A 16,853-nucleotide genomic window follows, 5' to 3' on the forward strand; every position below is an offset into this window, starting at 1 on the left:
AACTGAAAATAAAACCAACTCACTTCTTTGGGAACAAGGCAGCCTAAGACACGGGAAAGAATCTAAACGAACCAGCACAGGACTGAAGACAAGAGGGCCATAAATAGAGGAAACTAACAAGGGATAATTACACTGGGCAGGTGAGGGGAATGAAACACTAATGGGGGAGATTAAGAAGGAAACAAGGGGGCGGGGCCAAGACACGTGACAGGAGAGCACATGGCACAAAGTGACAAAAAAGCCATCTGCGTCCACACAAAACACACAAGCACAAAAGACATGGTACTGTCACAAACCTGTCCACAAAACCATAAAACTCCTGACAAGGAGAACAGGATCATGACACACATCTTACCAAAGAAGAAACACCGCAATGACAACTGCAGCTCCAAAACTCAACACTATAATGACTGTATAAAACATCATCATATTTCCTACAAAAGAGACAACAGAACAACATTCAGTTTGAAAAGAAAAACACTTTACTTGAATATAAAGAGTGATTGTCACCTTTAACAGTGAGTGAAACAGCCGCTGATCTCTGAGTTCCATGTTTATTCTGAGCCACACAGTAAAACCATCCACTGAGACGTGAATTAATGTTACTGATGCTGAACGTCTGTCCAGATCCTACAGATGATGTTTGATTCTCTTTAAACCAGCTGTAGATGTGAACAGGTGGATTTGATTCACTGCTGCAGGTCAGAGTCACTGAATCACCCTCCACTATTACACCAGAAGAACTGATGGATGCTGAGACGTTCCTTGGAGGATCTGAAAAAAAACATTTGACAATATTGAACATTTGTGGGTTTCAGTCTGGGATGTTCTACACTGTTTAATAATAAACTCACACAAAACGTTTAAAGTCACAGAATCAGAATATTTCTCTCCACATGCATGTCTGGTCTTGCACTTGTATTGTCCACTGTGATCAGATCTGATGTTAGAGATGCTGTAGATGTTTGCTGATCCAACAGATGATGTTTGATTCTCTTTAAACCAGCTGTAGATGTGAACAGGTGGATTTGATTCACTGCTGCAGGTCAGAGTCACTGAATCACCCTCCACTATTACACCAGAAGAACTGATGGAGATCACAGGTTTATCTGGAGGATATAAAGATATAAAATATAGGAGGCTGTTTATCACCTGTATTCCCAGTCAACACGTGAGGTCACACCATTCTCATACTGTGACAGTGTGAGTAATATATGAGCTCAATGTGAATTTATTTTATTTACTCACCATTATGGTGATGAGTGTTTGCTTTAGCTGGACTCTTCACCCTTAACTTTTCCTGCTTCCATTGTTGCTTTATGAATCACAATTGTTTCAGCAGAGAATGCTGGCTAACTGATGATAGAGATTCACTGATCTTAGTTTATATTTTTAGTGTAGTTATTATTTTTACTGTTTGGACAGATGAGATTTATTAAACCATTATAAGCTGTTATTAAGAGATTGTTGAGAAAAACACAGACATCAAGAATCAGCATATTAAAGTCAACAAACAGAAGCTTTTTTGCTGCAATGCATGCTGGGTTACATCATAATATAAAACTCATTCATGACTCCTAGCATGCATTGCAGCATGAAGCGTATCAGTTCATTCTTACCATTATTGAGATGCATACACTGAGTCTTGATGTATTTGTGTGTAAGTTAGTTGTTGCAATGTTTATGTGTATAATTCATTAAGAAGACCTTTATAATATCGGATTGTCTCAAACCAGATGGCTCTCACTCTATACTATCACATAAATAGACAGTGTTCTCATCATCATTCACCCATTATTATACTACCATCCAACACTCCTTAGGCATTACTCAATATATCAAATGTGCTGTATACAGTAAACACACAGTTCCAGCAGACAGAGGAAGAGAAGTCAAACACTAGAGTCAAGAGCTCAACTAAAGCAAACACTCATCAACATAATGATGACTTCACATGACAAACCAGTCACATCTAAACCTCTAAACTCACAGTACAAGAGTTAGATCACAGTTTGAGCACACAGTGAGTTTACATTCTGACCTCATCGTGAGTATTCTGAAAGCTGATGGTGACATCACTGTGACATCAACGTCTTGACTGGGTTCTCTTTGCTAACTGACTGCAGGATGCGTTTATAGTTTCTGTCTGTTCTCGCACAGATTTGAAATACTTCAGTCCACAAATAAACAGATATATTAATTATGACTTCTAATATGTTTTCTAATATGTTACACGCAGAGGTGGGTAGAGTAGCCACAATCTTTACTCAAGTAAAAGTACAAGTAACTAGAGAAATTGTTACTCAAGTAAAAGTAAAAGTCACTATTTTAAAAATTACTTGAGTAAAAGTAAAAAAGTATGCAATGAAAAAACTACTCAAGTAGCTAGTTACTTAGTTACTTTGTATCTGATTATATAGGCCTACTACATAAAATTAATATTAACGCCACTATTTTAATATTACATTTTAATCAATATTTTTATTATCATAAGCAGATATGTGGATTAAAAGAATTAAGTGTAAACTTAAAGATGACATTGAGACCATTACCACAGTAGGAAAATATATTGTAACATTTTTTGTTCTCTTAACACAAAATGAGATATTTTGAAGAATTTAGGAAAGCAAACAATTCTGGGGTACCTACCATTTAAATTTATCCTACTATAGTAGTCAATGATATTCCAGAAATGCCAGTTGCTAAAATTGGTCCAAATATCTTTGTGTTCAACAGAACGAAGAAATTTAAACAGTTTTGGAACAACTTAGGGGGAGTAATTCATGACACAATTTTCATTTTTGGGTTGAGTATCTCTTTAAACAACTCATGAATTCATACATTTTATGGCAATAATGTGCTAAACTATGCAGGACTGTGGACATGACCTGTGATTTAGAGAACTGAGATGTCTGAGCTCAATAGGTTTCAGTGTCACGGGCTGGAGGACGGAGGAGTGAGAAAACGAGGAAGCATCAGTTTGAGTATTGACAGGCAGCTTGTTTGATTTCTCTAGTCTCCGCCCCCTCTCCTCCTGCACCTATTTTAGTCAGCTGATGTTCATTTTTTAAAATCTATTGAGCGTGACGCTCTTCTAAGGAACACATTCACATTCAACACATTCACAAGCACCACATAACTTGGATAAAAACCATGAGAAACCATACTGAGAAATGTGAAACTGAGACTTTATTTACAAAAAACATTCACATGACAACATAAGCAATGATAAAGCTTATGACAAAACAAAATAACATAAATCAACGCTTTCCAAACGGTGTACAGCGCCCCCAGTGGCGAGTAGCGGTATTGCTGATCACAATAATGGTGGTTTCTTGAAATGTATACATTTAGATTTGAACCGAGCCATATAGTTTACTTTGCTAACTAATATATTTAAGTAAAATTGCATGGGTAGTATTTACTCCCATAAAGAATCATTTTTTTCTTAACAGTTGTTAACTATTAATACATTTGTGAAACCATGTGGTCTAACTGTTCTTTTTATCTTCAGGAATAAATTAATACAAATTGGTTTTGATTTATTAATGAAAATGACTTAAATGTGATGCATATGAATTAAATTGGGTTTAATATGTAAGAATATGTGATCATGTTTCTTATACATTTAAAACACATTTTATTTATTAATATTATTACATAAAACTTATTCTTACTCATTTCATTTTCATATGTCTTACAAATTTGTATCACATTAACTTTATTACTTTGTTTAGGTAAAAAATATGTAATCTAAATGGATGGAAATTCTATATGCAATTAAAATACATAAATCTTATGTATTAGGCCAAATATTTTGTTCAGTAGAAATGACAGAGTTTGAGGCATCACTGGGGTTTTCAGCTTCTTGTGTTTTTAAGATGAAGTGTTGATGATGCTCAATGTTTATTTGAGGTGACATGACCTCATCCGCAGTGACATGACAAATAAGTAAATGTACACAACATCAGCTTTTAAAACCTGCAAACCATCTTAGGCTTTGAGAATTTATTTTAGAGAATTTCACCATCATTGTTAAATATAATTTACTTTTTACAGAACTTCCTCTCATCATCTCACTGATCTCAAACATGTCACATCATTTTCTCAGACACTAACTGTACCGACATTCACACTGGATGTCAAAACTCATTTGAAATGAAACTGTAACTAAAGCCATTTTATATCTGGTCCCCTACTGACCAAATGTCTTGATTCTGTCTGGCTAATCTCGTGTAGTTATCCAGTAGATGGCGCCTGCACAAAAAGTCTCCTCGACGGGTGAACATTAGGAGAGAGGACAGAAAGCAAGGTGGGAGAGAGAAGGAAAGGGGGGCAAAATCGGAAAAGGACCACGAGCCAGGATTCGATCACAGGTTGCCTGGAACACACTTCGACTCCGACACGCTATTGTGCTTTTATCCAGAAAACCTCAGCTTCACCATAACTTGTGTTTTTTTTTTAGATCTGGGCCAGGGCCCAGGCAGTACTGAGCCAGAAACATGTTGTAATGATTATGGTGATTATTGTTTGCTTTAGTTGGGCGTTTCACTGATTTGACCCTCAGGTCATGACATGTTTTGGTGGAGAACGCAATAGTATTTTGAATCTTTACAGTGCTTCAGAAAAATAGTGCAATAGCACTTTAAGAAACCCGAGTTCGAGGTCACTTTTCATTAAAACATCTGCCAGATTAATGAATAATCACACTATTATTTGATTTATTTGGTTATTTATTGTCTTTATTATTGAATGAAAATAATTAAGCTAAAATGAAAACATGTGACTCTGTGTGTGAAAACCAGGCTTAAGTCAATAAATACATTTCAATAATTAATTTCACGATTGTTTTAATTTTTGACATGGTCTTTTTCATTCAATATAAAATATATCAAGATTATACTTTCACTGAATGCTCTTTACATTATATAGCAATAAAACATTTTTGCTGGGTTTTTACAGGCAGGGTCACATGCAGCATATAAATAAATGAATACATGTAATAAATGGATAAATGTATTAAAATAGTAAAAGATAACAAATACATCCATGGGGAAGTAATGATAATGAAATTAATGTAAAAAAATGAAACAAAAGAAATACAACATAGATGTATGTGGGCAGCTGATCAAAAACAAACAGTTAATAATACATTGTTTTATATTAATAATCATATTTATAATATAAGAGATTTATCTTCATTTATTAATTGAACAATTTTATTAGCCCACCCTCTAAACTGTTAAGCCACCTTAGCACCCCCAAGAAAAAAGTCCTGGCGCTGCCCCTGCGTCTGCTAAAGATCTGGAAAACATCTGATAAACGCCAGTTTTACATTAATTCTAAATCAAAAACATCTTATGAGACATCATGTCTATGTGACATCTGACATCTCTGAGATGTATTGCAGATGAACAAACACTTGCAGATGTAAATGCAGACATTAAATAGACGTCTTTCGCAGGTGTGTATCAGGGTTGTCAAATTGGTCATGTCAGGTCTGACTTCTGTCAATCATCGAGAGCTCCGCCCACACAATGCTTTTAAGGGATGTCAAATGTTTTTTGTGTGTTTTTTATTGGCCTCTACAGCATCTCTCTGTTCAACTGAAATATTACACGAGTAAAAAAAGGTGTGGAAGGAGTTGGACTTACAGAAACTTACTCTAATACTGTAACATTCTCATAGTCAGGAGAACTTGAGTCTGAATCATGACAGCTGTCATTAGCAATCTAGAGAGAGAGAGAGTTTTGGAAGATAAATGATTATATCTGATGAGAGTTTAATGTTTTAATGTTGAGGAAAGCAAAACACTTACCCTTATATTCTCATACATTTCATTACATGTCAAGTCAACATCACATGTTTTGTTATGAGGGGGACTGTGATGATCAATCTTTGTCAAGAAAACACAAACAGATAAAGAGAAAATAAGCAAAACGGCTTGTGATAATCACACACACTAATTTCTAATGTAACATTGATTGAAAAAATCTGCACAAACAGACAAGAGAAAGTGTACTTCTACATTACTGAGCAATAAAAGTCAGTAGAAAATGTAAATGATTTAATCTCACCTGTGACAGTGAGTTATTTCTCTGTTTTATCCGCCTGATTCTCCTTAAAAACAAACAACACGTTGATGTATGAAGCGTTTACATGTTTGAACAATAGAGTGTTAAAGACCTTAAAATAAACATCTTCTATTCAGTGTTGAATATTTCCTAAACAAATTGGTATGGAACAGATGGAAGGATTTTACTTCACAGGCCACACATTGTCATGAATTTGGAGAGAGAACCCATACGCAGACAGCAGTTGCAAAATACTTTATTTAAATAAAAAGCCCACAATGGGGCAAACAGAAAATAAACAAGAACTAAGGATAAATAATGAACACTCAAATAAAACCCTTCCCACAAGGGGGCAAATCAAGAACTAAGGAGGATCTGAAATTGAAAAGATATTTATGTAAATATTAAGAAAATAAGGAATATCATGTGGATGTGATACTACTGTAACATCATGAACTCACACAAAACGTTTAAAGTCACAGAATCTGAATATTTCTCTCCACATGTATGTCTGGTCTTGCACTTGTATTGTCCACTGTGATCAGATCTGATGTTAGAGATGATGTAGATGTTTCCAGATCCTACAGATGTTTCTTCTTTAAACCAGCTGTAGTTGTGAACAGGTGGATTTGATTCACTGCTGCAGGTCAGAGTCACTGAATCACCCTCCACTATTAAACCAGAAGAACTGATGGAGATCACAGGTTTATCTGGAGGATATAAAGAAATAAAATATAGGAGGCTGTTTATCACCTGTATTCCCAGTCAACACGTGATGTCACACCATTCTCATACTGTGACAGTAGGGATGTAACGATTCACTCAGCTCAGGATGCGATGCGATTCACGATTCTGATCTCACGATACGATTTATTTTTACAAAATGAGTTGAAACAAATTAGAAATGAACAACTTCCCTTGCATTATTTCTTAAATGCTTCACGTCTCTTTGTATAATAAAATTATGTTTTATTTCAAATAACAAAACTAAACTGCAATTTTATAACAAAGTAATAATAGAAAAAGTCTCTTTAATATAAACAAACTAATACTGTCTGTGCTTTTCTTGGATTTTTTGCATTTAAGAAATATCAGCATGTCCACGTTTAGGTTTGCAGTGAACATGGCGGCCCCTGCTGTTCAAAAAATGTATCGCGATTCAGTTCACACCTCAACCGATTTGAATCGTCACACATTATAATCGATTTTCAACAGGCTCACTGTGAATCGTTACATCCGTATGTGACAGTGTGAGTAATATATGAGCTCAATGTGAATTTATATTATTTAGTCACCATTATGGTGATGAGTGTTTGCTTTAGCTGGACTCTTCACCCTTAACTTATATTTGCTAGTTTTTCTTTGCCTGCTGTCAATGTTGGTTTATTAATCACAATTTTTATAGCAAAAGAACTTGAAATAAGCCCAGCCTGAGAATGCTGGCTAACTGGTGATGGAGATTGACTAATCTTAGTTTGTATTTTTATTATAGTAATCATTTTGACTGTTTGAGGCTGAGCAGTGTTTGGGCAGATGAGATTTCTTAAACCATTATATGCCGTTATTAAGAGATTGTTGAGAAACACACAGCCATCAAGAATCAGCATATTAAACTCAACAACGGCGACAGTCAACAAACGGAAGCTTTTTTGCTGCAATGCATGTTGGGTTACATCATAATATAAAACTCATGCATGACTCCCAGCATGCATTGCAGCATGAAGCGTATCAGTTCATTCTTACCATTATTGAGATACACTGAGTCTTGATGTATTTGTGTGTAAGTTGGTTGTTGCAATGTTTATGTGTATAATTCATTTAGAAGACCTTTATAATATCGGATTGTCTCAAAGCAGCTGGATCTCACTCTCTACTATCAGACAAATTGACAGTATTCTCATCAATATTCACCCATGATTATACTACCATCCAACACTCCTTTGGAATTACTCAATATATCAAATGTGCTGTATACAACAAACGCACAATTAAAGCAGTCAGAGGACGAGAAGTCCAACAGTGTAGAGTCAAGAGCTCAACTAGCAAACACTCATCAACACAGTGATCAAGAATCAGTGTATGAATCTCAACAATGGTGACAATCAGCAAACGAAAACTTCATGTTCAATGCATGCTGGGTAACATCATAGCACAAAACTCATTTATAATTCCCAGCATGCATTGCGGTTGATACGTTTATCTAAATTAGTTGGTTGATTCTCACCATTGCTGCAATTCATACATTCTTGATGTCTGTGTGATTCTAAAATGTGTTTTGATTAACATACATCCATTTTTCACAAATCTTTCTAGACATCAAAATACAATCAGACTCCCTGATCTTATAATGTTCTTTCAGGATCAACAGCATAGCACTCAATCCAAACAAGAGTATCAAATTACAACATCACAGTGGTTTCAACAGTTCCATACCAACACCGTTTGGTTAGGTTCTCATTTCTACTGCCATAATAAATGCTTTTTAAAAGCACACAGTTTCAGCAGATCACATAAAGTAATAGTCAAGGGTCAAGATCCCAACTCAAGGAAACACTGATCACCATGAAGGTAATATTCTTAAAACATTAAAAGATGTTTTTAAAACGCATTCAAACACATGAAAAACCTCTAAGGAACATTCTTATAACAAACTTTTGTAAGCTGGGTTGTGTTTCAGGTTGTAGTTGTTGTGTTTCTTTCGGTAAATAATTTTTTTTGTAGTTTTTGTTGATGTTTTCTGCAGTGATTGTGTTTGTTAACAGCAGATGTTCATCACTAATGACACAATCATCACTATAATAATAATGAAACTCAATACAAATTCTGTCAAACAGGAGCACAGAAAGGTGTTGGTTTTAGGATAAATCTGGGCCAGAATTGAAATGAACTGTTGTTTATATTTGGGTCAGTTCTGTTTTATTTGTTTTGTTTTTGGCTGACATGTGGCATTGCTTTGGCTTGCTTGTGGCCCAAACCTGGCAAACAGGAGCAGACCACCCAAGTGCCATCATTCCATGCCATATGTGGGCCAGATGAGGTGGTATGGGGAGTAAGGTGTGGGCCGGATTTGGGCCGCAACGATTTGCTGGTTTGGTTGCTATCTGGGATGTCATTCAACACACAAACACTCATTCACTCTCACCTGTGACATCAAGAGTCACTCCAGCAGCACCAGTCCATTTCTCTTGATCAGTGATGAATCTGAAATAGTACTTGTGTGAATCTGTGTGTCTCACATCAGTCAGTCTGACGCTGCAGTCGTGCTGTTTATCTCCCAGATACTGAATCCTCTGTTTGTATTCAGAGTCCTTAAACAGATCTGGAGGTTCTTGATATTTTGGTCTAACACTAGTGTTGGTCCAGAACACTGTATTGATCTTATGTCCAGTAGGGTATGTGTAAGTGCAGTTNCTTTTAATTTTACTTAAAAAGTACATATTTTCCAAAATGTTACTCAAGTAAATGTAACGAAGTAAATGTAGTGCGTTACTACCCACCTCTGGTTACACGTTTGTTTCATTAAACTAACACCCTCATGGCTTGTTGTCGTGACCTGATCCGGCCAGCAGGTGTCACTGTTTCAACAGACGTCATTCATTTGCTTGGAAAGCTGATGAGCTCGTATTTAAACAGCTGATCAGCGAAACAAACAACTTATTTCTAAATTCCAATCTTAGTAATTTTTCAACGGTTAAAAAGGTTTTATAAAAAGTCAGTTGTGTTCAGGGGTGTTACAAGGGTTGCCCCCTGATAATATGACTTTTAAACACGTCATTCAACACACGTTACTTACAAACACTCATTCACTCTCACCTGTGACAGTAAGAGTCACTCCAGGAGCACCGATCCATTTATCTTTATTAGTGATGAATCTGAAATAGTACTCGTGTGAATCTGTGTGTCTCACATCAGTCAGTCTGACGCTGCAGTCGTGCTGTTTATCTCCCAGATACTGAATCCTCTGTTTGTATTCAGAGTCCTTAAACAGATCTGGAGGATCAGAACTGTCGATCTTGGTCCAGAACACTTCTGTGATGTTATGTCCAGTAGGGTATGTGTAAGTGCAGTTTATAGTCACTGTTGAGTCCTTCAGTGCACAGATGTGTGAAGAGCTGTAAGTCACACGCCAATCATCATCAGCACTATAAACTCCTGAAACACACAAATCACAATGAATACATAAACAACAGCTTCTAATGCAGAACTGATTCTGATAAACATCTGAAGTGTGAAGATCTTTCTCTAGCAGTTGTAGGTGAAGGGTGTTTATGTTAAAGCTCATTTAACAGTTGAGACAGAACTCTAAAGTCTGAACAGACACAATAAAATAATGAATCTTTAGTGAATTTAGTGTTTTAAAGAAAACAGAAATAAATCTTTGTTTGAATAATAAACATCAGTGACTCACCGTGAATCATGAGAAGAAAGATCAGAGGGGGAGGAGTCATTATGATTGACATCACCTTAGCCACACCTACATTCAACACACAAGTGCATCATGAGAGTGATCGTCTGATTTTCATCCCCATACTTCATCTCAGTTATTTCTCACTTTTTTTTATCAATAATTACATTTCAACAAATCAACGATACGCCATGGCTAAACGTTCTAAAAACACAATTAAAACACTGGTATGAAATCATTACTCTTTTACTGTTAGTGCACATTTAAAAAAACATTCAGAAATGAAGTTTTTATACCTTCATGGGAGGTTTTTATACCTGCGGCCTCGACCAAACACAAGTAATGTAGCATTGCTCAAAGAGATCACTTACCCTCTTAAAATCTTCAGCAGACTATAAAAGGTAAGAAAGAAATGATTCTTTTAAGAACATTTGAATGAAGGTTATCTGGTGAATAAAACATGAATGTTTCTATGGCATCTTTGAGAAAATATATTTTTTAAGAGTGTAACACAATTGTCATCAGCTCACATGATCAGAAAAAAACATAATAAACCTTCTACTCTTATGAACTGAACATTAAACATAAGTGACGGGATGATACATGCTGCTCTTACCTTCAAAGACTCTTATCTCTCCTCAGCATCAGTAGAAATGATGGAGTTTGAAGCATCAATGGAGTTTTTAAGTTTTAGACCAGCTTAAACCAGAATAGACCAGCAAATCATCTTGGAATGATTAAAGATGTCTTGTTTTTCAGACAGGACTATCTCAAAAAACAGAACCTATCTTAAAAAAATGAAACAAACTATGTTCTGAATTCTAAACTACGTCATGTTGCTTGTTTAAGTTCACATACAGACTCAAGTTTAGACACAGTGTTGCTGCTTCCTCTCTTTATCTTCAACGCTTTTAACAGAACTTCCTCTTCTGTCAGTGACTTTAAATATGTCTGTGTTTATCTCTCTATCACTTATTTGTATTTGTACTTTTATGTGTGAAGAGAGAGAGAGAGAGAGAGAGAGAGAGAAGGCCTTGAACTTGACCACAACGTGTGCTTGTGTCACTCACACCCATGAGAAATAGGAAATGAGTCTTTTAAAAGTTGATCTCATTTGCCTCCACAACTGACCCACGTGTGTCTGCCTCCTCATGATCGAGGTTTGAAAAGATCAGAGTTCTCTCCACACTGAAATCTCTTTGCTTTGGATCAATCCTCACAGACTTCTGTCACTGAGCCCTTGCAGGTGACGGACAAACAAGACATGTAATGCATCTACAACACGTATCTCAATTTCGGGGAGATGATTATAGAATGTATTTATATTGGAGGTATGGCATGAGAAGCATGACATCACATCCAGGATCTTATTCTTTGTTTGTTTAGCCACTACATTTACGCTCAAGGCTGGTTTTACTGCTTGGCGCTGAGCTTCTGCAAGTGCGATTTCAAGAGCAAACAGCTGTGGGGATTACCTCATTCAATTCCAAGTTCAAACACTTACACTGACTGACATACACCCCACCTTGTACAAGCTTTAATGTCACCACAAAACGGATGTTGCGATTGACTTCTTTTCGGTATCGTGACGTATATCCGAGTGAAACGGCTTCTGACATTAGAAAAAATGCTTTATTTTGCCCTTCCCTTTGTGATTGGTTTGTTGTAAGATGGGCCCGGAGGGGAGGGCTAAAAATGCCTGGCCATTGGACAGTCAGCATAGTCCTACCTCTTTTTTGTTGCTGACGTCATGTGGTGAAGTGTTGTTGCTGAGAGGAGCTTAACGTTTTTGATTAAAGATTACAAGTGCAAATTAATAAAAAAATAATGGTGTGCATGGATAAATCATTTATAATAATCACTGCAACACGGTGTAAAACACTTCGAATTTTCCTGTTTGATTGCATGGTGACTTTTAAAGTTTAGTTGCATGTTGGACAGTCCAACCAAAGTGGAGCTAACTTCTGTTTTGCTTTTTCTCCTCTTATCATTGTTTTTTAATGTTCCTCCTTCCTCCGATTGTGGACGGGTGCGTTATTGAAAATGCTGAGATTTACGGCTGCGGACTCTATATGGGCAGATTACGGAACTGATTATTTGATTATTTTGTTTTGACTGTAAATTGTTTATTTCTAATTACAAGCCATTGTGCAGTGCATCTTTTGTGTCTAAAAGTGTTTATCTTTTGAACTTTGTTTGATGGTTTATTGTTGGTTACCCTAAGAGATATTGTTGAAACACCTAAAATAGTAGGCCTTAAGCCATAAAGCCTTCAAATAAAAACTAAAATAAGTTTTTTTATTCATACAATTGATATAACACTTGAAGATTTTATACTTGTTGCTGTAACTGCTGGTAACTTTGGTTATCTGGGGGAAACTGTTGAATTGAATATATCGACAGGCCCAAACCTGTCTAGCGCCTGAACTATTATTTCAATTCTACTATGTCCATTTACATTTAGGGCGTACCACCGTTACAAGCTTGTGCTATTCTCACTGTAAAATGATTTTTCACATCATTTTGAAACACGGTAAACACTTGTAAATTTGCAGTCTATTTCGTTTTATTTTTTTACTGCATTTCAAAAAAGACAGATTGCAGAATTGATAAAGGCACATGCAAAGCACCATTACATTATAGAGCACATTCAGGATTATGGTAGTGATTTTAAGTTTCATTTTTACTATAAACTTTTGTAAAGAAAATTGATCAACAAAAGACCAACAAGGTTTTTCCCAGGTCCAAAACTCCAAATCATTTGCATTTAACCATACTATAAATCACAGACTGATCCTCCATCATTTGAACATCAGATCTGTGAAATACATACATGAAACATATGAGATAAACAGAACATTAAAGCTGAAGGATATATTTGCGCTTTATAAGAAATGGCTTAATTCTAAATGTTTTATTATTTTATAAATGTGTGAATATTTTTCACCTCTCAGCCGCATCATGCTGTTGAACTGCAGAATTCTCATAGACGTCTTCTGTCTCTTCTGATGTCTTCATGTCTTTAAGATGATGGACGGTAGCGTACTGGATCTCTTCAGTATCTCTGGATTCAGTCTCTGAGACTCTCGCTGTTACGGTGGAATAAATGTCATCCTACAATGAGAGAAAATAAAGAACTACAGCCTGTAATAATAATATAAGACAAACACATCTATTGCAGAAGATACGCAGTTCAGATATGCAGTAGATCGGCACTACAGCACAGTTAAACTCACAATCATACAATACGAGTTTCAAAAGCATTCTTATATCTCTACTGATCTGCGGTCAGTTTAGTGTTTCATTTTTACCTGCGTGTGTCTGATGTCATCAGGTCTGCGTTTGCGCTTCCTGTAATACAGAATTATAAACATTGATTTGAATTCAGTTTGATATAGTTATTTTACAGGGTCTGAGATATAAGACATTGGTTATGAAGCCGTAGTTTTCTGTGTCTTACGGGCAGAATAAACTCACCAGACAAACACAACGATGAGAATGAAGATTAAACCTCCACATCCAGCCGCGACCCCAGCAACCACATACACAACTCTGACATTTCCTCCTACAACAAGAAAAGATCTTTAGTGTGGTAATAGTGTTGTTCATTTCACATCTTTAGTCCGTCTGGCTTAAATAAATGAGCATGGAGCTGCCCTAACAGTTTTAATTGATTCAAATGACATGATGGGTCAAGAGAGATGAGGCAGCCATTCTGTAGAGTCGATAAAACTCTGAATAAAGCAGAATAATCACTCAAATTCAAGTATGGGTCGCTGTCTTTTTCTACATGTTTTTGTTTACATGCATTGAATTAGAAAAACATGCCATCGATTATCTTCATTACATTTTGTAACAAATGTAATATGATACAAAACACAATATTTTATTGTACAGCATAAGAGTTTTGTACAATAGGGAAAAACAATTGAGTCAAAAGCCCACAGGCGGCTAAAGTAATAAATGCATCTAGCTAGGCTGTGTATAAAACTCTGACCTTTGTCTGAGAACAAATAGATGAATCAGACCAACGATTGCCCATTATGAAATCTAACCGAAAAGAATAATATCCTATGATTACCACTAAAGTGACATTAGAGTCAGCGACCAATTTTAGGCGTATTTGCTGAGATCATCATGCTGTTCTCAGTCGTGCTGACAGCCCGGTGATCACGCGCAACTCACATCTCAGAACACGTCGAGGCCCGTTTTAAAAGGCATTATATAAAACCGGAATCTTTATAAATCAACCGCAAAAATCTCTGATATCAAACCTGTCTCCTTAAAACTGTATCGTAGTCCTGTTACTGCATTATGAGCAAAAAGCCTCTCAGTTGTGTCTGTGCATTACATTGATTTATCCACCTTCAAATACTCCCCTGATGTGGTATAATCACAGTAATGTAAGACCTCTAGTGGTAATTGCGTCAGTTCTTTACAAAGATAAAAGGAAAAGGTCCTAACAGGACGAACATATTACAGCTGACTTACAAATGCAAAAACATTCTTTCCAAAACAAAGAATAATTCTGTCTAACACTTCAGTTTGTCTCTATTTCACTGAATATAAAGAGTGATTCTCACCTTTAACAGTGAGTGAAACAGCATCTGATCTCTGAGATCCAACTTCATTCTGAGCCACACAGTAAAACCCTCCACTGAGACTGGAGTTAATGTTAGTGATGCTGAACGTCTGTCCAGATCCAACAGATGATGTTTGATTCTCTTTAAACCAGCTGTAGATGTGAACAGGTGGATTTGATTCACTGCTGCAGGTCAGATTCACTGAATCACCCTCCACTATTACACCAGAAGAACTGATGGAGATCACAGGTTTATTTGGAGGATCTATTGAGAGATTATATTCAGTAGATCAGTGATGAGTCGGCTTAAGTGAATAATGAAAGAATTGAGAGTGAACTTACAGAAGACATGGAGACGTCGAGGAGGTGATGTGAGTTTGTGTCCCTGTACAGCACAGCTATAGTCACCTGCATTCTCTCTTCTAACTGACGGCAGGATGAGTTTCTTCTTTCTCTCATTTAATGTGTGTGTGTTTCTAAACCAGATGAATGTTGATGTGTCAGTCAGACTGCATGTGCTTTCACATGTCAGAGTCACTGAATGTCCCTCCATCACTGTCTCACCTTCAGACTCCACCTGAAGATCTGAACACAACACAACACTGATCCTCCTCATGTCATTCAACACATCACATTATTATCATCACACACTCATTCACTCTCACCTGTGACAGCAAGAGTCACTCCAGGAGCACCGGTCCATTTCCCATCAGGTTTATTAGTGATGAATCTGAAATAGTACTCGTGTGAATCTGTGTGTCTCACATCAGTCAGTCTGACGCTGCAGTCGTGCTGTTTATCTCCCAGATACTGAATCCTCTGTTTGTATTCAGAGTCCTTAGACAGATCTGGAGAATCTTTACTGGGAACAGCATTGGTCCAGAACACTTTCTTGATCTTATGTCCAGTAGGGTATGTGTAAGTGCAGTTTATAGTCACTGTTGAGTCCTTCAGTGCACAGATGTGTGAAGAGCTGTAAGTCACACGCCAACCATCAGCAGCACTAAGAACGCCTAAAACACACAAATCACAATGAATACATTAAGAACAACTTCTGAAAATGCAGAACTGATTCTGATAAACATCTGAAGTGTGAATATCTTTCTCTAGCAGTTGTAGGTGAAGGGTGTTTATGTTAAAGATCATTTAACACTTGAGACAGAACTCTAAAGTCTGAACAGACACAATAAAATAATGAATCAAATGAAGAAAAGTGTGCTTTTGTAAGAAACAGAATGAAATGTTTAAGTAATGAATGTGAAGTCATGTCTCACCATGAATCATGAGGAGGAAGATCATAGTGGGAGGAGCCATTATGATTGACATCACCATAGCCACACCTACATTCAACACACCACTGCATCATGAGAGTGATCGTCTGATTTTCATCCCCATACTTCATCTCAGTTATTTCTCACTTTTTTATCAATAATTTCATTTCAACAAATCTACGATACGTCATGGCTAAACGTTCAAAAACACAATTAAAACACTGGTAGGAAATCATTACTCTTTTACTGTTACTGGAACATTTAAAAAACATTCAGAAATTAAGTTTTTATACCTTCATGGGAGGTTTTTATACCTGCGGCCTCGACCAAACACAAGTAATGTAGCATTGCTCAAAGAGATCACTTACCTCTTAAAAACAACGACTCAGTCAAACTAAAAGACTTTAAACACACACAGAATCGTTCTATTGCACATCAGGTTCTTTGTTTTGAAAAAAATCTTCAGCAGACTATAAAAGGTAAGAAAGAAATGATTCTTTTAAGAACATATGAATGACGGT

The 16,853-nt window shown here is 36.4% G+C and overlaps 1 protein-coding gene and 1 long non-coding RNA gene across 2 annotated transcripts; both read right to left on the bottom strand.

Moving 5' to 3' along the window:
* Positions 1 to 351: 351 nt before the first annotated feature.
* On the bottom strand, positions 352 to 16,754 carry LOC130553068 (B-cell receptor CD22-like). The gene is made up of 16 exons (XM_057331808.1): positions 16,701 to 16,754; positions 16,336 to 16,401; positions 15,727 to 16,074; positions 15,404 to 15,646; positions 15,063 to 15,326; positions 13,957 to 14,044; positions 13,791 to 13,830; positions 13,427 to 13,593; positions 13,257 to 13,297; positions 10,483 to 10,548; positions 9,888 to 10,226; positions 9,217 to 9,402; positions 6,536 to 6,784; positions 855 to 1,109; positions 511 to 774; positions 352 to 434 (listed from the first exon to the last, which is right to left on the bottom strand). The coding sequence occupies exons 2-16, from the start codon at positions 16,391 to 16,393 to the stop codon at positions 352 to 354; spliced, it is 2,691 nt and encodes an 896-aa protein (XP_057187791.1). The 5' UTR covers positions 16,394 to 16,401; positions 16,701 to 16,754.
* LOC130553267 (uncharacterized) lies at positions 4,788 to 6,136 on the bottom strand. The gene is made up of 3 exons (XR_008962835.1): positions 6,078 to 6,136; positions 5,819 to 5,896; positions 4,788 to 5,732 (listed from the first exon to the last, which is right to left on the bottom strand). It is a non-coding gene; the product is annotated as an uncharacterized LOC130553267 (long non-coding RNA).
* Positions 16,755 to 16,853: the final 99 nt, after the last annotated feature.

Source organism: Triplophysa rosa, linkage group LG4, assembly GCF_024868665.1.
Source record: "Triplophysa rosa linkage group LG4, Trosa_1v2, whole genome shotgun sequence".
In the NCBI taxonomy this organism is placed as follows: domain Eukaryota; kingdom Metazoa; phylum Chordata; class Actinopteri; order Cypriniformes; family Nemacheilidae; genus Triplophysa; species Triplophysa rosa.